General features: G+C 41.0%; 1 protein-coding gene across 1 annotated transcript in view; it reads right to left on the bottom strand.

Annotated features, from left to right (window-relative positions):
- The window catches only part of LOC101872730 (cadherin-4), a 457,816-nt gene that overhangs the window by 169,943 nt on the left and 262,848 nt on the right, over nt 1-25,025 (bottom strand). The window contains exon 3 of the mRNA XM_034066742.1: nt 6,565-6,788. Within this exon, the coding sequence (XP_033922633.1) occupies nt 6,565-6,788 (224 nt within the window). The remainder of the gene's footprint in view (nt 1-6,564; nt 6,789-25,025) is intronic.

Here is a 25,025-nt window from a genome sequence, read left to right on the forward strand (position 1 = left end):
GAGTTTGCCCTTTCAAGTTATCCTGTGGTTATTTCAAGAGGCTCTTGAGAAAAGGCTGTTCTTCTTTTAATTCCCCCATTCTAGAGTGCACCTAAGCAAACGCTTAAACTTGAACATGTGAACACATTCAATTTATCTCCATTTCCATGATGACATTTAAGCATGTGTTTAAATGTGTCACTGGATGGAGACAGTGTTTGAAATACCTGCTCTTTACTGGTAGCAATGACAGGCAGCTGAGGCCACCTCCTCTGCCTGGCCCTCCTCACTCAAACCATGTCCAGTAAGCAAGGACATGGCCTTCAGAAGCTGGGAGGAACCAAAGCGCTTCTTCACCCTGAGCTTCTAACTACCAAGCTGTCTCAGCTCACTGGGCTACAGAAAAAGATAATGAATCAAATGTAAAAATCCACCTATCCATCTAGGACACTCACATCCCCTAATAAAAAGGTTTATTTTAATGGATGTGTCTGCATGAAGCAATTTTTGTCTTTGCTCAAATTCATGTTTAGGCACAACTGTCAGTGGATAACCACAGTAGTGAAGGTTTCTCTAGGAAATTCAGTCCGAAATATATTTTGGAAGTGGCAGTCAGACTTCAGCAGTTAATAACAAAGAACGTGAAACTAGAGGTCAAAGGCTTTGATCTCACAAGGGCAAGGCACACATCACAGCCAGGCAGTACGCAGCAGTCCGAGGGTTTTGTTTTATCAGAAAAAAAGCTTATTTCCACATAGGCAGTTCAATCCTCAGGACTTCCTTTTTTGTGAAGGAAGACAGATCCGGAGTGAATTTCACTTACAGTTGATCTTTCTAGTACAGCTTTGAGCCTGACCCTTCGTAAGATGCTGACTATTAAAGAACTAAATGCAGCAAGTGCAGCACTTGGAAACTTCCTATAGTGGGCTGATTTTCCAAGGCAATGAACACCTGTATGTCAGATCTTATCTTGGCTTCACTGCAAGGCAATGTGATTCAACACACCTGAAAATCAGGCCAAGTATTTCATGTGTTTTCACAAACATCACTTTCATCTCATGTGATGATTAAATGCTAGATGCTCAAATTCACTTAAGCATGAGGTCAGACAAGTTCACCTGAAACATCTTCATTAGACTCCCACAATTAACATCAGCAGTCTCACTGGTAATTATATGATATTAATTTATTAGTCATCAGCTTTCTCATCTTTTCCACTGATCTGATTTGTTAAACCCGCAAACAATGTCTCACAAGCTACCTAAAGGAAACAGAAAGCTCTGTATCTATTCTCACTGACTGTGATCAGTTCAGGCCTTGTTTCACTGATGAGGATACAGAAATAAAACTGATGCCGGCTCCTGCTTTACTGGGCTTAGCTACTGTCTTGGATCCCACCCAGAGGTAGTCAAACAGGACAGCCCCAGAATAATGACCCAGTACTTATGTGTGTAAATATGGGCAAAAAAAAAGGCAGGATGACAAATACTGTCTCAATTCTTCAGCTCCTCTCCAGGGACAACACAGGTTGATGGGGTGAACTCCATCCCCCTGATGACATATGTAATATCTCATCCCAATTCAGGGGAAGGAAGGAAAGGGAACAAATACAGCAGCTCTTTTTCCTGTTTCTTCCAGGTGCACCCACTTGAGAGCATCAGGAGGACCAGGAGCCCGGGAAGCACAGCTCTCACTTCAGCTGTCATTTTCTTCCACCAGTGGAAGGATACATCTTCATTGCTCCCAGGCCTTGTGTGGAGAGAGCATCCTGGCTAGCACAATAACCGAGGTCACAAACAAGATCAGTGCTGAATAAGCCTTTCCTTGCCCAGAGACCTTTATATTTGTGATCAGCAATAAAAGGCTGTACTGGAATTTAAAATCTCAGCTAGGTAAAATGTCAGAGATGATTATTTAAAGGCTTTAAATAAAAAAAAACAAACCTCTGGCTCTAAGAATCAGCTTTTTCACATTCATATTTTATGGCTGTGGACTCATACCTGGGTTATGAAAGAAGCCCAAAATAAAAAGAGATGCAATAAAACACAAGGATTGATTTCTGACAGTAGTTGCAAGTGTTTTAAACAGTAACTGCATACCCACATATTTGCAAGATGTTACTTGCACAATTCCCAGTGATTTAACATCACAAGAATTTACATACTTCAACGCTCAGGATTTCAGAAACTAAGACAATGAGAAACTTCAGTTGACATAAACATGATTCAAAAAGAATGTGTTTTTTTTTCTAAAATAAGGCACTGGCAGCAGATGACTGACATCCTACATGTGCTCAATATACCTGTATCTCCAAGCTCTTTTGCTGTGAATTATTTTCTATGCTGTATTTCTATGATCCTGGTTTTAACTCACAAGAAGGGAACTACAGAAAATAGATTAATAAATAAGAAAACTTCTCAGATATGCCTTAACCCACTTAGAGACATACAAGCACTGAAAAGTAAAGAAAAATCAATACAAAAGAGTGGGCTAGAACTTCAGATGGGAAGAGCCAACAGAGGGAGCGGAGGACATTTGTTAACGAGGAGTGATGTGGAGGAGCTCAGACTATAGAACAAATGGGTATATACCTATCCAAGTACATAAGAAGACTTCAGTTTCTGCAACTAAGAGGTAGAGGACATTCTGAAAACCGACATCTTCATCAACGTCACTGTTCACAAACATAATCTTCATTTTTAGACTTCTGGTTGAATCAATATCCAGTTATTCAAAATAACAGCATGCACTCTTCAAAAAGAAGACATTGCACTGCTAATTCCAGATAAGTAAAGCCTGTCTTTACTTTGTTTTTGTCTGGAACATTATCCCACTCAAGATTATCTTTCATAAATGCTGACACAAAGCTACAGGGGCTTTATGTTATTTCATAAAAAAACCTTTTTTCTTTTCTTTCTCTTCTTCTTTCCAAATTATACCCACAGGTCCAACTGATACTTTCAATTGCAACTACAGGCAGCCAGACAAGAACAGTACAAGAAACTTTATCTTAAGTATTTATTGTTATGCCAGAATATCACTCAGTTTCCTCTGGGGTAATTCAGCACTCCTGTGGGAAATATGTGACCTCATTTGCATTTTCTAATTGAATTGCTATCAGGTTTCCTGCAAGACTGAACAAAAAAAGTTCCCAGAGTTACTAACATCACTTGTATTAACCAGAAAAAAAGTTTATGTTCAAGTGCTTGCTGGGGAGAAGGGAAAACTGTATGCTTCATGTATCATTAAATACATTCAAAGAATATTTACCTTCTTTGCTATCATTTCCTCCTACTAGCATGAAGTTTTAATGTAGTAGTTAGACTTTTTTCATTACAGAGGTTACCACTGAAAATGTGCAGGTCTGCCCAGGTTATACAGTCACTGTTAGCAGTCAGCACATTTATAAGGCCAACATTATGAAGGAGGCGAAGCTGTTGTCCTACTGGGTCACTCACCATTAAAATGTCAGCTTGTGAGAGAGTAATATCACAGTTGTAGGAGCTCCTGTGCAGGTATCGACACCAAACCCTCTCAATTTGCAAGGACAACAATGATGATTATCCCCACAGGAGCCACCCTGAATTCATATGCCACTCTGAAAGCATGCTGGCCACCACCAAAGCTCTCCCAGCCCATTATGGACATTTCCAGTCTTACACAATGCGATGATAAAGGATCACAAATCCAGAGGCTCATGTATTGAGGGGTTTGTCCTCTGTGCCCTCCTGGGAAGCAGACTACTGACTCCACTTTGCAGGTAGGCTACAGGAGACTGGGTTTGCTCTGCTCAGAACACACCAGGAATTTGCAGCAGAGCAGGCACCTCACTTCTGGTCCCCCAGGACCTCAGCCAGTATCCCAACAGTGTTGACTTCTATAACATTTATTCTGTATTAACCTTCATAATAAACCAAATGTCTAATAATTGCTATTCCAGGAAAGCTAATAATTTTCTCATGAAGCTTTAGTCCATGGATAATAATGAACTAGATTCTGATTTATTCTTTTAGAGGGGATTCAGAGGGGTAGCACACAGTGGGGCTGCTCTAGCTGAGGACCATCATTTATGGAGAAGCCTACAGGAACACAGAGGATGGAGAGCAAAGCAAAGGACTTGTTTGTGCTACTGGTGCCAGCAGACAAGGATCAGCAGGTGCACTAAGACAAATTTCATGCCAATTATTTTTAACGGCTGGGAACTGTTGCGCATTTTCACAAAATCAGTCACAAATTTACAAAGTGAATTGGAAATGGAGATATGTGCCAAACCAGAGAGGTGGTTGCTCTCCCTCTCCCACATCACCTCCACCCTTCTCTCCTGTATTTGCCGTCTACACATCCTGAATATAACACAATGCTCTAAAATATCTTTTTAAAAACTATGCATTGAGTCACATTATACAATACAAAACCAAATGTGAAATCCATTTCTAGTAAAATCCATGACTATACAAGGGTCATGGTCTGAAACATATTGAACTGGATATTGTTAGGTTTTGATGCTTTTTCTTAGCATAAACACTATTATTTTTTAAAGTAATCACATAATCATATTTATTTCTTTAGTAAACAAAGGATTATTTTGCTTGTGGAAAGCAGAAGCATTTAAATAAAACACAAGTCAGATGCCTGCCATAGGAACCCAAAACAAAACTGCTTATGACCTTGTCATTAGTCTTGTTTTTCCATATTTTTCCAGCCTGAAACTATACACTAATAAGGCTTTTAGAAAGGAGGGATATGAATTTTAAAAAGCTTAGTTCTTCCTATTTTCAGCAGAAGAGTTCAGCTTACATTAACGTTAGATCAATTTCCAACCAAATATTTTACTGAAACAGAATTGTGTGATTATTCAGTTTTCTTTTTACTACACTGAGGAGGAATTTAAAGTGGTAGATAAGAGATCTTATTTTGTTCCTGCAATATTTAATTACTTTTAGAAGAAAGCAATATTTCTTTGGTTAGTAAATGGTAAATTCAGCTGACATAACATACAGGACTTAATTATATCTTGCAAAACCCAGAGCCTTACTGAAGAGCAGCAGAAGTGTGTTTATATGACTCTAAGCCATTCAAAACCTCAGTGGTCAGCCCACTGGGCTACTGGTAGATTTAAGCTTCTCTAAGTCTTTTCCTTCTTGTCTCACATGTGGCAAAAGTCCTCCCAGATGGCACAGACCCACATAGCTGCATTCTGATAATACGGCACAGAAAGTCTCACCCTCTTTCCCCATCTTTTCTTGCCCTGACCTCTCTGCTCAAGCACTGCAGAAAAGCAGAAAGGAGAATTGAGTCTTGCTATGTTGACACTCACTGTGGCTTATTAATCCCAACTACAGTCATGGCCAAGTGACCTTGCCTGTACCTGCACTAGCCAAGGCTGTTAGCCAGGACACACACCTTCATTCTTGCTTTGTAGGACTTCAAGATCCAGCAATAAATCAGGCTCTTCAAAACAAATTTCCTGCCAAATTCTGCTTAAATGTAACTGCCCAACCATCACAGAACTGGTCTTTTTTCTGAGTAAGCACCAGACAATGTAACTGCATTTGCTCAGTGTACTACAGAATCTTCAGTCCAGACTAACACTGAAAAGGAAGGAGGAGAAAATGAAAAGGTGAACTGCTGCTGCCAAAGATGATGTGGAAGAGGTGGGACAGAGATAGCTACTCGAGGAGCACACCAGAAGAAATGTGTCTTCCTGGAGCACTCCCCAATTACAATGGCATGTGCAGCCCACCACTGTGCTTAACTGAAGCAATACTGCTCTCAGATTGCCATGCAGGGGCAGATCATCCCTGCTCTTCAGCTACATATATGAAACTAAGAATAAAAGACAGCACCTGTAACCATGTGTCTGAAATACTGAAGGGTCCTGGATTTTCACTCATCAGCTGTGGGAAAGGGAAGATGCTGGCACTGAATAGAGGGAACATTTGGCACTGTGGTGCCATGTTCTGCTTCGCTGCTCGGCTGGCCTGTGCTCCATGTTGAGCATATGTCCCTTATCAGGAAGCAGCAATGCTCCCTGTCCTTGCTGCACTGGAAGAGAACAACCCCAAATCTCCCCTCTGGAAGCTCCCCCCCAGAGCTGCAGGGCCATGCAGATGGCTTGCAGAGAGAAAGCAATGATGGCAAAAACCAGGGATATGTTCAGCACAGCAGCAGGAGCCTGTGTGCGACTCCAGATCTACGCTGTCACAAAAGAAATATGAACTTAACCATCAAGAAGATGGCTGACTTTGACACTGGAGAGAGGGAGGCATCCTTCATTTGCAGGTTTTATTTCAAGTCAAAAGAATGAGATGCAAACACAAGGTATATAACCCGTAGTACATAAGAGAGACAAGCAGTCACTTAATAAAGTATGAACTTAAAAACCATTTTTCTCACTGGTGACTTTATCTGTCAGAGAGATTCAAGAGTCATTTGCAAGAAATTTTATGCTCATGGTATCTTTGACCTGGATGCTTCTTTGGAAAGCACAGGCCAGGGAGCAAAATCCAGCGCCTCATGTAACTTCTAAAGGTTTGAAGAATACAGGCAAAGGAAGAGTGAAAGAAAGCTTTGAAAGCTTCTTACCTTGTGCCCATTGTGCTGCGACTTTTCTGACACCAGAAGCCTGACAATCGCATCCCATCTGCCCATGGTCTGTGGATCCCATGCAGTCACCATCAGGATCCGCTGCTTCAAGGGCATTTGCACCTGGTGGGCAGCATACATGGTCCCATCTGCCCTCACCTTGAAGTCCAGGCTGTTGGTTTCATACCGAACTCCCTTGTTACCGGCACAGTTATTAAATTTTACTAGAACAGAGAGTAAGAGATGGAAGAAATGTGTGAGATTGGCGTGATAAGGAAAGCAATCAAATACAAGTTTCAGACATTTAATTTTCACTGATGTCTTCTATATCTCTAATAACCATCAAGGAAATGATTTAACTGTTTCTTCGACCTTTCAGAAGCGCTCTTGTGCTTTATCTCCGTTCCCCAGGGAAGAAGTTGTAAGCCATTTTTAAAGTATTTGATACAGTTTCATTAGGTCTCAAACACAGCTGTTCCCCATTTCTACAAGTGGATTTCTCCCTTGCTGCCATTATCTTTTAAATTCGACTGGAGTCTATTACCCACACTGTGGGTATTTTTTTGCACGGAATGTTCTCCATTTCCCTAACCCTTCAATAACCTACTTACCAGATAGCCTATTTGCACATTCTTAACTGAAATTCAAAAGCCCATAACAATTCCATTATCAGAAATATAAAACCAAAAGGAAAATTAAATAAAGAAAAAAATTAAATTGTTTTGCAGAATGCATCTGCTGCTGGAACCAGCCCCCCCGGACCACAGATACAATCCCACCCTTGGCAACCCCTCCACACATTACAGCTATGACAAAGAGGAACCATAAAACTTTGCTTCACAAACCACAACGTGTCTTTTAAAAGCCTTCACTTGTCAGATCAAAGCTCCCCAGTTGCTGGCATTTTCGGTGATTTTTTGGTCAAATTTTTTCACAGCCTGGTTTGAAAACTGTTTTTATTGGCATTATGAAACATGTCACATCGACTAGGCTGAAAAAAGCTATTATATGACAAAATTGACAAATCTGATGGAAATGGAACCTGCAGCTAATCACACAGGAAACAAAACAATTTCTGCCATTGGAGTAATCCACGGGGTGGAACACACATGTGGTGAAGGAAAACATATTGTACCCGTAAAAACATCTCAAGTGAGTGAGAATGGATATATAGCTTTCCAGCTTGGATTGCTACTGAGGCTCTCATGCTGTGGCTTCTGAGTGCTCAGCAGAGATGCCTCCCAGCCTGCCCCAAGACAAGGAAAATCTGCTGGCCCAGGGCTGATGCTTAATTTTTGCACAAGACAAAGTCAGATGAAACCTACCTAGACTGGCTGTGGTGGGAGGAGAAGGGATGCAGTGGCAATCCAGTAGAGTGTAGTTACTGAGCCAGCTTAACCTTAACCATCCCCCTTTCCCATACCACAGCTGACTGCTTCTGCAGCACTGCTTTAAGCCCTATGAGGGAATAATCTGGATTTGAGTAAAAATACCCAAGGGATGGCACAGGCAAAAAAAAAAAGCAGCCAAAAAAAAAAAAACTGCTCAACCAGTCCTCCTGCTAAATTTTCCAGTGCCATCACAATATGGAGAAATGAGGAGCAAGCTGCAGTGGAAGAAGTGAAAATCCATTCCCTTCTTCATTAAACTGCACCTCTCAATAACTATGATCATATCATAAGTATATATCTTACAAAGGCTTTCTATGCTACATATTTATTTAAGGCTCAGGCCCTTCTCAAGGTGTCAGGTGCCATGCAGCATGCAAGCCATCCCACCCAAATCCAGCTGGTGCTGAGGACTACCAGCCATGAGGTCAACCAGCACGCAACAGCTCATCTCCTGACAGCCAAAATTTCTTGTTTCCCCAAATGAGCTTTCACTTGCCAATGGGCTGCTGGTGACAATGCATGGTCAATGCTAACTCTGAAACTCTGTGGTGCCACCATCAATCCAACCACGTGGGCAATCCCAAGCCAGTTCTCAGACCCAAGCCAGGCCCTGCTTGCTTTAGCATTGAGGACACAATTTTTAGGCTACTTCAAAAAAATAAAGATTCATGAAAGGACTGAATGGGGTTAAACACACACATGGTTTGGTGGCACCTAAAAGAACCACCGCTGCACACCCAGAAGAAACCAGGATTGCCTCTGAGACCCATGGGGCAGCTGGTGCTGTTAATGGAGAAACCCCACACCCCCAGATACCACCCTACTGTGAGATCTTCATCTCTCAGGCACTTATGTGAATCTCCCCTACATTCACAGTTACAATAAATGTGTGCGAGCACATCAAGTGCTTTGCTGCTAATACATTATTTTCAGCTCCACACCACAGAATCAAAGAATGGTTTGGGTTGGAAAGGATCTTAAGTTCATCCAGTTCCAACTCCCTGCCATGGGCAGGGATGCCTCACTCTAGACCATGTCGTCCAAGTCCCCGTCCAACCCAACCTTGAGCACTGCCAGAAATGTTAGAAAGAACATCATACGCTGTGTTATTGCACTCCTCTGCTGTGTAATAGCAATGTAAAAAGCAAGTTCCATTTATATCTCCAGAAGTACCCAAAGATCATATACAAAGAGATACCTGAAGAGAGAAAGGCGTGATAATGATTGCACATTAAAAACAATTCAGAGCTTACTTTGATTTTATCAAGATTAAAAGAAAGCCCTACAGTGTACTAGTAGTCTGAGCGGGGAAAAAAAAAAGAATAAATCGCTTCCTATACGTGTATGTAGTGATTTCAGTATTCAAAGTACTTAAACATCTGCTTAAGACACAGCACGTGGCTCCAATATGCTGCTCTGGTGTCATATGTCACTGTGTCGACTTTTATGCTCCATTATCTAAAAATGGCTACCTCTCAGACAAAGTCCCTCTGTGACTCGCTAATTACTTCCATTAGTTTAAAACAAACTTGACTGGAGACAGAAAAAATCCTGAGAGGAATTGTCTGAGTTTTTAAGCAAGCACCGTCTCTGCTGCACACTGCTTTGCACAGGTAGCACAGGTGGAGGGATGCTCAGCAATGAATTAACACAGCCAGCTCTTTGAAGAGTCCTTAGGAGCTGCAGGCACAAAAAAGCTTCAAGGACTTAGGGAGTCCATAGCATTTCCTTCCTGAACAGCAGCAACAGGCCATGGGTCACCAGAATGGCTTTGCAGAAGATGTCAACCACACAGGGGAAATGATCCAGGGCTGAAGTTTAAGGATCACCATGCTCACGGCTGTCAGGTGGAGCTGGTGCTGTAGGCACTGTTTATATACAGCATAGAAAACACATCTGCCACACAGTACAGGTGAACTGTTCATACTCATCACATGGCTTCAAGGACTCTCATTAGGAAACCAGTTGGTGCTCATCCTCCTTGCTGTACTCGGAAAATGAGTCCTTAGAATGTTGTGTAACTACTGAGATGCACTGCTGTATATATCTGTCTATATGTACATACACACATCGTATATATGTGCATAATAAGTATATATATGTGATATTTTTCCAAAGATATGAGTACAGGTTTGGGGAAAAAAAAAATCAAGCTATTGTTCTATAATAAATAACATAGCTCAAGGAAAAGAGATCTCTGTACTTTCAAATTCCACCTCTTACCTCTACTCTTTGCTCTCATGGAAACAGAAATTAAAATTTCAGTGAGTGGCAGAAAACTTTATCTTTTCCTTTTTCTCCTTTGGAAAGCTCCAAGTCTGTGTAATTTGCAGCTGATACAACTCCTGACTTTAAAATAATTTAATAAATAAGCAAACAAATATTGGCTCTGTTTACTAGACTTAGAACTCTCTGTGGACACAAATCCATCTTTCTTTGACCAGCCTGAAGTCTAAAGAACACTGCATGAATTTAACATTCAAAAGCTGCAGCATCAGTAATTAGGGTTTCAGATAAACAGCGGAGCCACACATCTATCATTTCTGCAGGATGGTAAAAACCCCACTTTTTTTTTAATGTGTTGGAAAAATGTTCAGTGATGCTTATCGAAAGCTTATGCTGAAAGCAGCATCAAATGCCTGATGAAAAGAAAACCAAGAAGGCACCCTCATTAGTGGGCTTTTAGGTTTAACCCTTTACCCTCATCATTTTTAATTGCTTCGCTATGAAAGCAGGAAGTAAGACAAAATGATATGTTGAAACAGGTATTGAGTGATGGGTGGAAAAGCTGCAGGAGTCTGCAGCAAACTGCTGGGCATCTGAGGGGAAAAAAATGGTATTTTTCTTCATTCTTCAAAAAAGACACAGTTTTGCATTGTTCCCTTTTATTATTTAGCTTGTTAAGCTAGCTGGACAGAGTCAAATGATCAAGCAAGGATCTTGAAAGATGTGCGAATACACTGAACTTCCTTGCCCCCCAAATGTCTGAGAAATATATTGAATTTAATAGGACTATAAATGGTATAAACCACAGAATTCGCTTTAAGCCTTACCCTTCTGGATTCTCCTTTAACTTCTCTTAGTCCATTAAAAAGTGCCCCCTCTGGCAAGTTGCACAGGGCCAGAAAAGCAGGAGGGATAATACTTATTTATTAGGATATACCCCCTGGTGGGACATCATCCCTCAGTTCAGGATACGGATCCCTTTAGGACTCAGTTTTTCACTGTGGTTTTGGGGATTATAGCTGCAAAGATGTTTCTTTCCCAATGAACTTCAAAGCAGCAAACACTCACTGCTATTTACAGCAGGATTCTATCTGCTTTTCAAGTTGTGTCTCTTGAACAGCTCCCTTCACTCTGGTGCAGCTGTGATAAACCTAAGCTGCCAAATCCACCCCTTGCACACTTCTGTGAATGTGTTAGGATGAGGACAGCTTAACTGCAACCTCTGGAAATTTCAGGTGTTTGGGTAACCTGCAGAGTCCTGAGCACGTATGTAAATGTCCCTTTTGTGTGATCTTTAGCAAATCACTTGTATTCCTGCCCTGGCACTTTTGCCCCAGTGCTCCTTATGCCTGCACTCATCCATCTTCACTATCTTCTGCAGGGTGGTGGCAGTCGTGGCCAGCATTTCCCTGCATGCACCCCATCGGAAATCAAAAAACCCAGCTCCTTAGTGGATAGGAACCTGTTGCCTAAGCACAAGCATGAAACCATTCGGTTAACCAAGGGAAGGTACATACACCCAGGCACCCTGTGATTCTCAAACCAATTCCTCCATTAAGTGTAATGTGAACCAGGATGCGCTTGCCTCATGGGAAGCTTCATTAAGTATGTAGTACAAAATTTTACGTACAAAATTTTACATAGCCACATTATCAAATATCTTTCTTTATGTTCATGCAATTCCTCTGTGATTCCATGAGAAAACTGTTTCAAACTAGTGGGAACGACCTGCAGTCCGCGAATTCTCCATGGCCACACTGGAAATCCCTAGCAAAGCTGGGATCTGAATCCTGAAATTCAGTCTCTCCGCTTCTTATTCAAACTGCCAGGTGATGCTGTCTCCATCATCCACATGCAAGTTAACAAGAAAAAAAATATTAAATGGGAAAAATAGACTGTTGTAGGCACTTCATAAAGCAAATAGAGGCAGATTCTTATTCCTACAAACTGCTGGTGCATTTCTGAATTAGCACTGTGTTAAAAAATCAAGGAATACCACACAACTTACTGTTGCAATCATTTTGTAAAATGGGAGTCCTATGAGCAAATGCAAACACATGGTGGAGTTCTGGGACTAAAATATCTTGTCTACAAAAGGCCAATGCTGAAAGATTATTTTTCTCTTGTGCTAAAAGGATGAATGTATCCAGCTACTACAGGCTACTGACCACTCTGAAAGAATCCAGAAATGTTGCTGTTCCAGTGTTTAGTGGAAACAAAAACTGACCTGAGCCATTACGCACAATGCCACATATAAGTCCAAAATCCTATTTCTGTTCCATTCCTGCTTACAGTAAATCCCATGATGTGGTACAATACACAACCAGATTTGTTTCTTGCAGGTAATAAAACACTCAGAGCCCTTCTCTTTCCGTACAACAAAAAAACCCCCACGTGTATAGGAAAAAATGATGCCTGCAAAACCTGATGGAAACAACATGTAATTTTCATCCTCCCATTACTAATTTTATAGTTTACATTTTCAAGCATTTCCCCATAAAAAAATATTACACTAATAAACTCCTAGTGTCTTTATTTATTATTCATAACACTGAGGGAGAGCCAAACACTACTGGTAAAAGGTAAAGAAACAGCAATTCAAACAGCTCCTTCAGAGTCTAATAAACATATTCCTAGTGATCAAGTTTAAGAGTATACAGTTTAAGAAAATGCTTTGATACAAAAGAGTGTTGGAGATGAATGGATGTACTTGGGTTTGTATATGGGTGGGAATGAAAACAGGCATGCCCGCACCCTCAGCTTCACAAAGCATTGATAATCCTTTAAGTGTTCTCTGAGTGAAACCCAAAAATAATGAATGAATTAGGCGAATTAATGAACTGACCCTCAGTCTGTCATATGCTGAAAATAGTTATCATGGTACAGCATGTTCTTAATGTTATTTTCTTGCAATCAATGGTACAGAAATCCACTGCAATTTTCCCTATTTTCCATATCTCAGGTCAATGTGAAACATTACATCAAATTTCCCAGTGCATTATTTATGATCTCTGAGCTATGACTGCTAATATTTGTCTTATTGGAATAATAATAAATTACCACTATGATTTACCATATGTAATCATATTAAACAAAATTTTTCTTTATCTTCTTGTAATCTGGAGTTACAGTGAATCTTCCTATATAAAATATACAATAACACAACATTCGTGGCATTTGTAACCTGTTATATGCTTGTTAAGAAGGACTCCATGTGCTAGTCAACTGGAGATTGCTCTGAATCAGCAAATGAGCAATAATCCACCTCCAGAGGAATTAAGGTAGATGTCAAATGGCATATAAAAGCATTTTACATTTAAAAATATGTTTTGGATTTCCCCACTTTAAATTCCAAAGCTCATCCCCCTACATAATCAGATAACCCATGTAGGTTTTGAGCACACACTACTGAACTCCTAACTGCCTCATGTTCTTTCACAGGCTGTTTTGCTTTCACAAAGCCAGGATTGCTTCCAATAGGTTTCACGGGGAAAATGGTAAGCCTTGTCATGCACAGGGCACTTATTCAAAATAAATAACATACTTTTGTGGACTCGATAAAGCTACATGGAAAATTCATCTTTTCATTTCCAGAGTCACCTAAATGCTTTCAACATCTTCTCCAGCTTTATATTCACTTGTAACAGCTCTTGCTTACACAGTTTCTGTTTCTGTGGCCAGATGAAAAGGAACAATACAGTTCAACACAGTGAAATCAGGATCCTTTAGAAAGTCATTCTGTCATTTGTACAGTCAGCCAGTAGCAATGAGGAGTTAAGAGTACATTAAAAAAAGACCTAAATCCCATTCAAATGAAACAAAACCCAGCCCTACAGTAAACAAAACCAATTCTCAGACACTGCCTTGCCTCCTTCATATTCCCACCAGTGCTATTTTTCATTTACTGGAAGGCAATCAGACTAAAATACATGTTTTTAAGTAAGTAAAAATAAGGAAGTGTATTTCACTTTTGGTATTGGAATTGGAGGGGAGTACAGACCCCTGGAGAGAAGGACTGTAGAACATGATAGAAAAGATGAATCACTCTGGCAACAGTCAGCCAGCCATTAATTTTCAGCAAGCCAGGAGTTGGTCCAATTAAACCAGGCTCCTTTCTCCACATTAACATGCTTTACTTGGTTTTTTTCCAAAGCTAAAACATCAGCTTGAGACCCCAAAGGCTTTTCTATTTAGGATCAATCAATCTACCTTCCCGCACTCTAAAACATACACTGTCAGCTCTGAGGCTAGCTCAAAAAAGAGCAACAGTGGAAAAATTTGATAAATCGACATGTTCTGGCAGTTAGAAAAGGGATTCTTCCTACACTGTCACTTATTTTTATCTGATTAGAAACAAGTATTAGTAAAGGGAATATTCCCCTCTATTCTCTTCTATTTAGCACTGGGATAAGAGTAGTCTTTTCGTTCCCAATTTTCTAAATCCCAGTCCAGAAGCTTCCCATAACAAAGGCAGAGAGATACGACCCAGATTTCAAAGGGCAGTGAGTTTGAATTGGATTTGCATGATGTGAAACTCGCATTGAAGCCTCTTCTTCAGCACAGGAGCATGAACTTGCATCTATTAGCACCCCATGTTTGAGATCTTTTTCACTGTTTTCCACATTTTTATCCTCAGGGTTTTTCCAGGAGTCTGCAACCTCACCTCTGGGTTTCCAGCATCTGCATTGGCAACAAGTGCTTTAATTGTGGTTTCATTGCCCATTTGGGATCCCTCTACCCTACTGAGACATTTCAGAAATTAACCACAATGAGCCAGGGACTGGTGCCAGAGGCCAGTAAGAAGGACATGAATACGATCTGAAGTCCCCTGCGAAGAAGCACTCTGAGCTGGGATAACCCAGAGGACTACCCACTTCTTCAGTGAATGGCATGGTAATTATGCTGTTGGCTTCCATTCTTGTTTTCAATAGACATCTTTATACTTGGATAAAAATCCTTTCACAATAGTTTCACTATGACAGTCCTTCTCTGTTCTTAACAGTAAAGTTGACCAAAAGCTACTGGCATGTGGACCTAATGTTTTATCTTAGCTTTTGATTAAAAGGCTAATAAAGAGAAGCTTGGTTTGGGCAATCTTGGAGATACCAATTGCACCACACTTGGCCAATGCTCAGATTTCACAGGCAAGCATTTCTGTCCTTTGTTCTTCTTTAAATTCCATGCATCTGTAGGACAGTACTGACATTCACCATGGCACTAATGAGATCATCTTGCAATTAAAGGGTAAGTAGCAACAAACCTCTCACCACTCTACAGGAGAGTTTGAGTTCTCTGATTAAGCAGCAGTAAATAAACCTGTTTCGCTCTTGGTCTGGTGCACAGGCTTTCTATGATTAACTCTCCAAACAAGATGGACTGATTGACCCCATAGATTAATCAATGAACTTCTCAGCTTCAGAGGAAAGTGCAAGTTGTGGCAGTTACCTGCAGTAGGATGTGTATTAATTATTATTACTACAGCACAGAGTAAATAAATCCCAGGGCACTTAATTTGGAGGTTTTAGCCTTAGCACTAATGATTTCCACAACACTCTCGTGTTTGCCAACCTGCCTACACTGGAGAAGATTTTAAACACTGCTATGCATTTCTTGAGGAGAAACTGAAGATTGTAGGGTAGCTTAATGGGATAAAGGGAGGAGCCTATGTAATTGTAGAGCAATCTCTAGCTTACAACAGCTGCTCCCATCTTATCTGTTGGCTGGAGCATCCCTGGGAGAAGCTATCAGAAGGCTGGGGCTGTATTTGAGGAAAACCCTGGGCGTGCTGTATCGAGCACCTTCTCCCCAGCACTCCTGGGCAGAGCAGAGACTGGCCCTGTAGATGCTGGGAACATCCAGAGCAGAGCTGGGAAGCAGGCAAACACACACAGCTCCTGCACAACCACAGACACTCTGCCAGCTCCCACTGCCCCACCAATGGTGACCTGTTGGCCCTGGGGCTTCTTCCTCTCTGTAACAGATCTTTTTTCAACTTGCCAGAACTGCATTTGAAAGACACAGGGAGCTGCAGGAAGACTGTAGGGAGGGGGAAAAAAAGCAAGCACAGGCCATTTTCAGCCTAGGAAAAGAAGTTGAAAGAGATGCTCCAGCCGAAGCCGTGTCAGATAGCCTCAGGCTCCTCTTTCCTCATACTCTTCAAAACAAACAAACTCTCAACACCTTGAAACAGAGACTGCACATGTCATGGGGAAAAAAAAATCAAGACACACCAGTAAAGGCACGGAACTCTTCACAGACTTGACTTGCGTGTAAACACTGACAACTTTGGGCTTGACTGTTCTCGTCTTCCTCAGCCTGGCTCAGGAGCAAATGTGCATTGGTCCAGAAAGTGAAATCACAATGCAGTAAATGAAAAGGTGTTTCAAGCAAGAATATTAGAAATGGAAAATTCTGTTACCTATAGGAATCAAGGCAGCATAGCTATATTTAACTTGCAGCTTCTGTGCACTTCTGCTCATCTGCCTGCACAAAAAGCAGCCGCAGCCCTTACCTTCAGCTAGAACCTACACAAGTCTTGAGGCTTTGAGAGAAATTAAAATCAGGTAGAATAAACCAGCTTGATATCTTGTGGCCTCAACTGCTTTGATATTTAGAGAAATTCAGATAATCTTATTTACAGATGGAGGCTCTGGGTTCTGTTTCTGGCACTTGGTCAGAGGGAGCAGAAGAAAAAGTGGCCTCAGTGCCCAAGCTGTACTTGAGTGGGTATTTATATACTAGGCAAGTTGAGAGATGGCAGAGCTGCACTGCTGAAGAGCCATAGCATCCTGCCCCAGGGCTGGGCCCCAGTGTCCACTGAACTCACAGGAAATTCAGCCACAGAGCAGGAAATTAACTGGAAAAGCAAACCCACAATGAAACCCAGTTCCTTGCTCTCTGGTGTTGGTCATCACTGAATAAAAATCAAGCTCGTTACACCTGCAGCCATTCTTGAATGGGCCATGTCCTGACAACTGCATCCCTGCTGCTGTGGTGCAGCTGCTGATGCTTCCAACACAGACATAGGAATGAAGCTTACTGTAATTTTCCCTGTCCTCTTTCATGCTCAGCCCCCTCTGCCCCTTACTACAGTGGTCTCCAACAGAAAGGCAGCACTCTCCTCGCCTGAAGAATTAACTCAGGATTCAACTAGCAACCTTAAATTTAACAGAGTGCTTTTGGCAGGGCTCAGCACCGTCAATTAAAACAGAGAGAGAGACTAAAGCCAGTAAATTAGAGAACGTGACAAATGCAGCACAAAGCACCGACGATCCCAGAAGGTATCAAATTTAGTGTTAAAGCAAAGAAACAATAGGGAAGTCCAAGACATTTCAGAGTGTAGTGAATCAAATTAAATTGCCTGAAATTCCACATGGAATACATTTGACAAATTTCTTTCCCCCTCTTCAGCTTTCTGTTTGAGATGAACTGTCGTCTGGCAGCTTCAAACGTCTGGCACAGCTTCAGCTTCAGTTTGCTGGGGCTGAATCCAAACACGAACCTGAACTTTACCAGTTCTGCTCTTTTTGTAAACATACTTGCTGTGGCTGCCAAATGCTTTCCAAAAGCACACAAAACCCAGAATCCAAAAGGAAAACACTGACTTGCTGCAGTATAATTTACAATTTACCACCTATTGGTAGCATCCTGTGTGCAGAGCTATCTGTCGGTCAGAGCCCACCTTGGCCTCTGTTTCCTCACACATATTGAGAAGGGACTGGGAAGCAGAAGCTCCCACTGGAGAGATACGTCTCCCACGCTCGCTGCATGAGCCCCGGATCCACATCTTCCCCCAGGGCTGCGTGGGCAGCTGATAAGACAACAATTAGCAGTAGGATTCCTCAGACGTGCTGGATAAGACAAGCAGTAAAATGTCATTACATGCGTGTCGCTGATAGCAAAGACCAGTTTAGATTACCCCAGTGAGTAGTCTCAGGAACAAATTCATTTTAAGGCAAGGGACTTCAGGCAGAGGAAGAGACAGATACAAAGAGGGTTATGATCAAATTGCTCCTGAGCACAGATAGCATCAGCCTTGATATACCACAGTTTTGTTTTTTTTTTTTTTACTTTGCTTTTAAAACAGAACTGTTTTTAAGAAACGCTTGCAACAATGGCACATCCCTTTGAAGCAGAATATGATACTTCACAGCAGCAACCCACTACCTCTGCAGTCTCTCTCACAGAAATCAAATCCTTTCTTCCTCCATTTTAAAGCTTTTTAAAACTATCAAGCTGCATAAACTACCCAACTGCAGAAGGCTAAAAGGAGGCCACCTTTAAGCTGAAAAGTGGCAAATGACAGAGGTGTGTGAGCTCTGGCACAAGACACGCAGGCAAGCAGATGCTGTTAGAAAAGCATATTTTATTGTCCACAAAGCATCAGCCTGATCTCCAAGAGCCACATGGAGTTCCACCACTGGCCAAAATATACAACATCTGGTTCATACCAACTCTGATTTATTGCATGTCTTCTTTCCCCTTGGATTTTAATTATGAGTAGATCTTGTAACCATTACATTTGTATTTGTTTTACCCATTTAGATATTTTTCTTTGCTACTAGCTGCAGACCAAAAGCTCTCTCTAAAACCAGTACAAAAATATACTTTAAAATACACATATGGCCTTTATTTAAGGAAATCTCTCTGCTGAATTTTTAGGAAGCAAAAGCACTACTGAAACCACTGATTAGCAAGCAAGCCTTTACCTGATTTCCTGAATAGAATGCTGAAGAAATAGCTTTTTATAACAATAACTAAGTATTGCTCCTCATATTATCCAGTCTGGTTACAAATAAAACTCAATCATTACTGCACCATTCTGCCTGTCTCTGGGGGCTGTCTGGGGAGTGCTGAGCCATTTTAACGGTCAGGTGTTGATATTCTAAAGAACCTCTCTAAGGTGGCACGTCCTCAGCAGACCAAACAGATCTAGGCTGTGCCTGAAGAATGAAACACTCTTTGTCCCATGGGTAAGACAAGCACAATCAGGAATGCAAGAGTTAGAAGCTTTCATACTGAGACGTTTCTTGCCTACGTTTTTTTTCTGATGAAGCTCTTGATCTTTAAAAGTTGACTTAGAAGTGACTTTTTAATCTGTATGGTTGAACACCTACCAACATAAAAGAACATACAATGCAATAAACACTGCTTGCAAACCTCAGAACTCTCTGTCACCACTTCATCCATCAAAACTAATTCTATAAAAAACAAGGACAGGGCAAACCCAACCAACCTTTTTCCCATCTTACAAAAAGACTAAAATCCATTTCCGGAAATGTTGTAATATTTCTATAAATGATTGAGTCTTCTGAAAACGTTTAGTGGTCCCACACAAACACCCTCCACAAAGAGCAGCAGCTCTCCTCTCTCTAAGGCCAGTGCACTGACCGGGCAGCTTAGGTCCAAGCACTTATGTAGAAATCCCGTCCTACTCATGGCACATAATTTCTGGGAGTATGATGGAAAACAGAAGTTGCTACAGATGTCTGAACTGCTGAAATTGGAAAGCAAAATGCCCCTCAGTTCAAGAAGGACAGGGAATTGCTTGAAAGAGTCCAGCACAGAGCCACAAAGATGATTAAGGGAGTGGAACACCTCCCTTATGAGGAGAAGCTGAGGGAGCTGGGTCTCTTTAGCTTGGAGGAGACTGAGAGGTGACCTCATCAGTGTTTACAAATATGTAAAGGGTGGGTGTCAGGATGATGGAGCTAGGCTTTTTTCAGTGATATCCAGTGATAGGACAAGGGGCAATGGGTGTAAACTGGAGCATAAGAAGTTCCACGTTAACATCAGGAAGAACTTCTTTACTATGAGAGTGACAGAGCACTGGAACAGGTTGCCCGGGGAGGTTGTGGAGTCTCCTATGTTGGAGATATTCAAGGTCTGCCTGGACAAGTTCCTGTGTGATGTACTCTAGGTTACCCTGTTCTTGCAGGGGGATTGGAGTAGAAGATCTTTTGAGGTCCCTTCCAACCCTTGGGATTCTGTGATTCCCTCATCCCAATGTCAGCACACAGAAAGACTTGTGTGCTGAACCTTCCTCTGCTCACCAATAAACACTCTGGGTGGAGTAATATGAATGCAAGATATTCCTTGTCTCTGTAACTGTTTTGTAATTAAAAAGTTTTGTATGTAAACAGATACCTCCTCTTCTTCCAAATCCACACTGACATCCACTACTTATCATTCTGACGTGATTCCTAGAGGAAACATGATTAAAATATAACATATTCCAGGTTTTCTCAGTACTGCCCATCATCATGCTGTCTGCTCTCCTTTCACATCAGCTCAATCGTGAGAGTTTCAAGCTGACATCAAAAAGGCCATTCAAAGACATAAAAGTCAGCTATGAGGTTGTCATTTAATTTTTTATTTATTTATATATTGATCAGTTGAAAAAGAAACATCGACTGGCTGATGTATTTTAAAGGTTAAATGAGCGTGATGAATGGCATCAAAGAAAGCCCTACCAAACCTTGATTCCCATTTCTTTTACAAACTACACACTGTGTAAAACAACCTAAAGATACATCAACCCCAAGTTACCAATAGGTATCACAGAGTGATGAAGACACCTGAGCTGGAGACTCATGCTCTCCTTAGAGATATGAAGGGAGCAGTTGGCACTGACCACAGGAGGACACCAAGTTGGCTCTTGGTTTTACTAACAGGGGTAGCACCATTTCAACACTTTTAATCACACATTTGCAGTTTCTTCCAAGACCAGGCCTTAGTAAGGACTGTCAGCTACTGCTGTCAGTAATGTCTAGCTCAGTGTAAACACTTCCTTAGTAACATGATGAAATTCCACCTTCAGATTTATTCCAACTCCTACAATAAATCTTTTCACAGAACATGTACGCATTGATTTATACTGCAGTGCTATGACCACAAGTTTTAATTCTTACTATTTAATTATTCATCAGGTCTCAATTTAAGCTAATATGCTAAGAGAGGCAGAATGGGCACTTATTTGTTTCAGTTTTTACCAAATAATTCAAGTTGTTCATTAATAACATTACTTTTCCACTATCTGATAAGAAAGAAAAAAAGCCCCAGCAACCATCCAATAACAAAACAACAAAAAAACCTAGAATCCCTTTATAGAAAAAGCAGGATATTCTATAAAATCTGCTTGTATGAACAGACTTCATTAAACCAATAAAATATTTATGCATAGGGATGGCTCATACTATTGACTTAGCCTACAAGGGAAATTTTGCTTCTTTTTTGCCCTTAGTGTCTACAATATTAGAAATGAACTGACCTAATAACGGATTATACGTTGGATTTTGGCACAGGTTTTATGAAGAATTTTGCCTGTCCTAAATTTTAGTCCTGTTCTGTACCTGTAGTGACAATATGAACTACAACAACCAGAAATTTCATATCTGTTACCAGGGGCTATACCTGAATCAATCAACCAAAACTTTTCCCAAAATGCCTACTAAAATTAACCATTTTCTACTTCTTTTTTTAAAGAAAAAACTTGGAAAAAGTTGACATAAGAAACAAGAAAACTATAATTCAGTACATAATTGATACAGTTTTGTCCTGGTTTGAGCAGTAGCAGTCATTTTTCTCCTTCTTGGTAGCTGGTGCAGTGCTGTGTTTTGACTTTCGGGCTAGGAATGATTGCTGATAGCAAGTATGTTTTGAATTACTGCTCAAATGTTTGGTTTTGTCCAAGGCCTTTTTCTGAGCTCATGCTCTGCCAGGGAGGAGGGGAGGCTGGGAGGAAGGAGAGACAGGACACCTGACCCAGGCTAGCCAAAGAGGTATTCCATACCATAGCATGTCATGCCCAGGATGTAACTGGGAGAGACCCAGAAGGGCTGGAGCTCTGGGGGGATGGAGGAGGTACCGGTTGGTGCTCGGTCGGGCAGGGTGGAGTGAGTTATGGGTCGGTGGCTGGTGAGATGTTGTATTCTCTTCACTTGTTATTGGCTTTATCATCATTATTTGTAGTAGTAATGGCAGTAGTGATTTGTGTTGTGCCTTAGCTATTAAACTGTTCTTATCTCAATCCGTGGGGGCTACATTCTTTGGATTCTCCTTCCTAACTCTCCGGGAGTTGGGGGAGCGAAGAGGGGGAGTGAATGAACGAGCTGTGTGTGGACTTGGTTTAAACCACAACAAGTTTTAATGACATTTCTGGCTTTTACCAGAAATATGAGCAACTCAGTCCACTGGCCAAACAGAAAAAGTAACATGAAAAACCAGGAAAGAAAAGAGGAACTAACCATGGGGAATCCTCTGTAACTCCAATATGAAACCATTTCTACTCTGTAAAAATAAAATGCATTTAAAGCTTCACCAGTCACTCTCTTCAATTTGTCTGAAGAGAGGTCTTATTGCTCACCCAGTTGTTCCTTTGATTAATCCCCAAATGTTTTTGATAAGTAGTCCGGTGCTAAGGACATATCACTGTTTGGAATGTGGTTGCCAAAACAACCAAGTATTTTCTTTTTCTTGCATGTAAATACTAGCATGAGTTCACACTCTGTCATCTGAATTTATTTCTGAAAATTGTCCAAAAGTGGATATGAACTTCAACGAGCCCTTCAGATTCATGCTCCATGATATATAGACAACTTTATCTTGTCTGCATAAAACATCAGGATCCTGGGATTTTAAAAATATCCTGTATTTCACAACTGGAATATGTGGCCTTGATTATTTTCTGTGTTCAAGGCTAGGCATGTGCAGGCAGCCATTACACCTCCATGACACCTATCTGCAGCATGCTTGGCTTGACAGCTGCTTATTTCCTTGAGCACCAAAGGGTTTGATGCTGTAAAATGAGAAGGTAGCAGGCAGGAATGCCACCATCTGGAGAAGATCCCCCCAACCAGTAGTTTAGGAAAGAAAAATACAGACTGTCTTGCCTAAAACCACTGTCATATGTTTACGCAGCCCTTCTCCTTAGGTATTTGTGCTACAGAACACCCCTGTGGAGCACTGATATTATATGTTAGTTCTCTACCCTGTTATTTCTGGCTGCTTAAGCAGCAAAGGACCAATATCCCGTTCAGCTATGCTCTGTTGGTGCTAGGGAAATCAGTGAGATGCTGCTCTGCAGCTCACTTCACACAGCTCTTGTCCTTGTGTGGCACCGCTTGTTTTTTGACAATGATTGACGACTCGCACCAAGTCTCTGCATTCCCTATTACTAGGAACCAAATAGATATTTCTTCATGAGCTAACCCTTATCTTGCAAACTCTATGAGCTTTAAGGGTAGAAAGCTTATCCTCTGAAACAGCCTTTCACTCCTAAAACACCTCCTCCTTTCTCCTGTGATTTACTGCTCATTTATCTTTAGTGCAAAGCTGATATTTCTGAGTTACAAACTACACCTCGGCCTCTAGTTTATGGAAAAGCCAGCCATGGAATCTGAGAAATGAAAAGCCAACACTCCCACCAGCATATTAGCTGGCTTTAGACCACATTTAATGAACTGTCAATCATACGTAATTTTACATTAAATTTCATTTACATTTAAGTCACAGTGGACTGAGCAGTGGTGTAAGTATTCATCAGTTTCCAGTGACCATCCATACTTAGTAACCTCTGTTCACCCTATAATCTTGTTTCCCAAATCCAAATTGAAATCTACCAGGCAGACTGGCTTTCAAGAGATAATTTCCCCAAAACTTATTCACACCTGAAATACAGAGCAGACACATGGCCATTCTTTTAGTGACAGTTTATTTCCTTTCCAAAGTCACCTCTCTGTTCCTGGGTACAGGAAAAGCAATTGGGGCATTTTGATTAAAAAGGGAGTTTCAAATAAAGCAGTGCCAAATATTTCAAAGAAAGCAGGAAAACAACAAAGGGATTAATGAACTTTATTCACCTACTACTCAACACCCCATAGAAGAGCCACAGAAAGTGCTTGTACCCTCTGTAACCTCTTGCCCCAAAGCTTGGCGGTGCCAGTCTTGAAAATCTTGGTTCCATTTAGCATTATATGCCATTGTATGGTTTTCATTTTTATATCTAAAGGGAAGACTGAAGGATAAAGGCCCTCAGCTGCACCAAATGATACTGAGGAAGTCAGCCTGGCAAACAAACACCATCACTTTATCTTTTGAAATTCTACCTAGTCTACAATGGAACAGAGAAAACCCAACAAAAACATAGCAGGCTTAGGACTACTCTAAATAACCAGCATCCAAAGGCCTGGTAGGCAGCTACACTGCAGCCTCCTGAGCAGGGTTTATCTCCATTAGTTGTGAGTTTAGGCAGTTTTCTGACACTTTTTGAATGGCAAATGATGACCAAAAGTTGATCAAGTCTGCAAAGAGTATGCTAGGGATAAGCAAAAGAGAAGGCAGAAACTGTTATTCTATAGCTACATGCTGGAAACTCTGAGCCTTAAAACTTAAGCTAAACAATATTTAGTGATTTATTCTGCTTAGCTCTAGATAGATAGAATACTGACTTATTCTCTTCAATTTTAGCAGAAAGGCAGGGTGTGGGGATATGAGGTGAATTCATGTCTGTTTACGCCACCTTTTAATTTAGCTGATTTAGGCTGAAAGGATTGTATTAGAGATGAATTGCTCCTTAAGATGTTTCTTTAAAGTAAGGAATAAAAATAAATTCTATAAAGCTTAGAGCCTCCTCATACACGTGACTCTTGCTGTGTTTCAGCCCTGTAAAAAAAATCGTTACTGAAGCAACAAAACTCTGTTTCTTCTAGTAATGAACAGTAAAAGCTTGTCTGGGGGAAAAATAGTGATTAGATTGTGACTGTGCTTTACTTCCAAATGTAAAGCCATTTTGCCTGAGAGAACATTAAGATGCTAGGATGCAAGGTTTGATCATTAATTTTGCCT

This window comes from Melopsittacus undulatus, chromosome 10, assembly GCF_012275295.1.
Source record: "Melopsittacus undulatus isolate bMelUnd1 chromosome 10, bMelUnd1.mat.Z, whole genome shotgun sequence".
NCBI classification, from domain to species: Eukaryota; Metazoa; Chordata; class Aves; order Psittaciformes; family Psittaculidae; genus Melopsittacus; species Melopsittacus undulatus.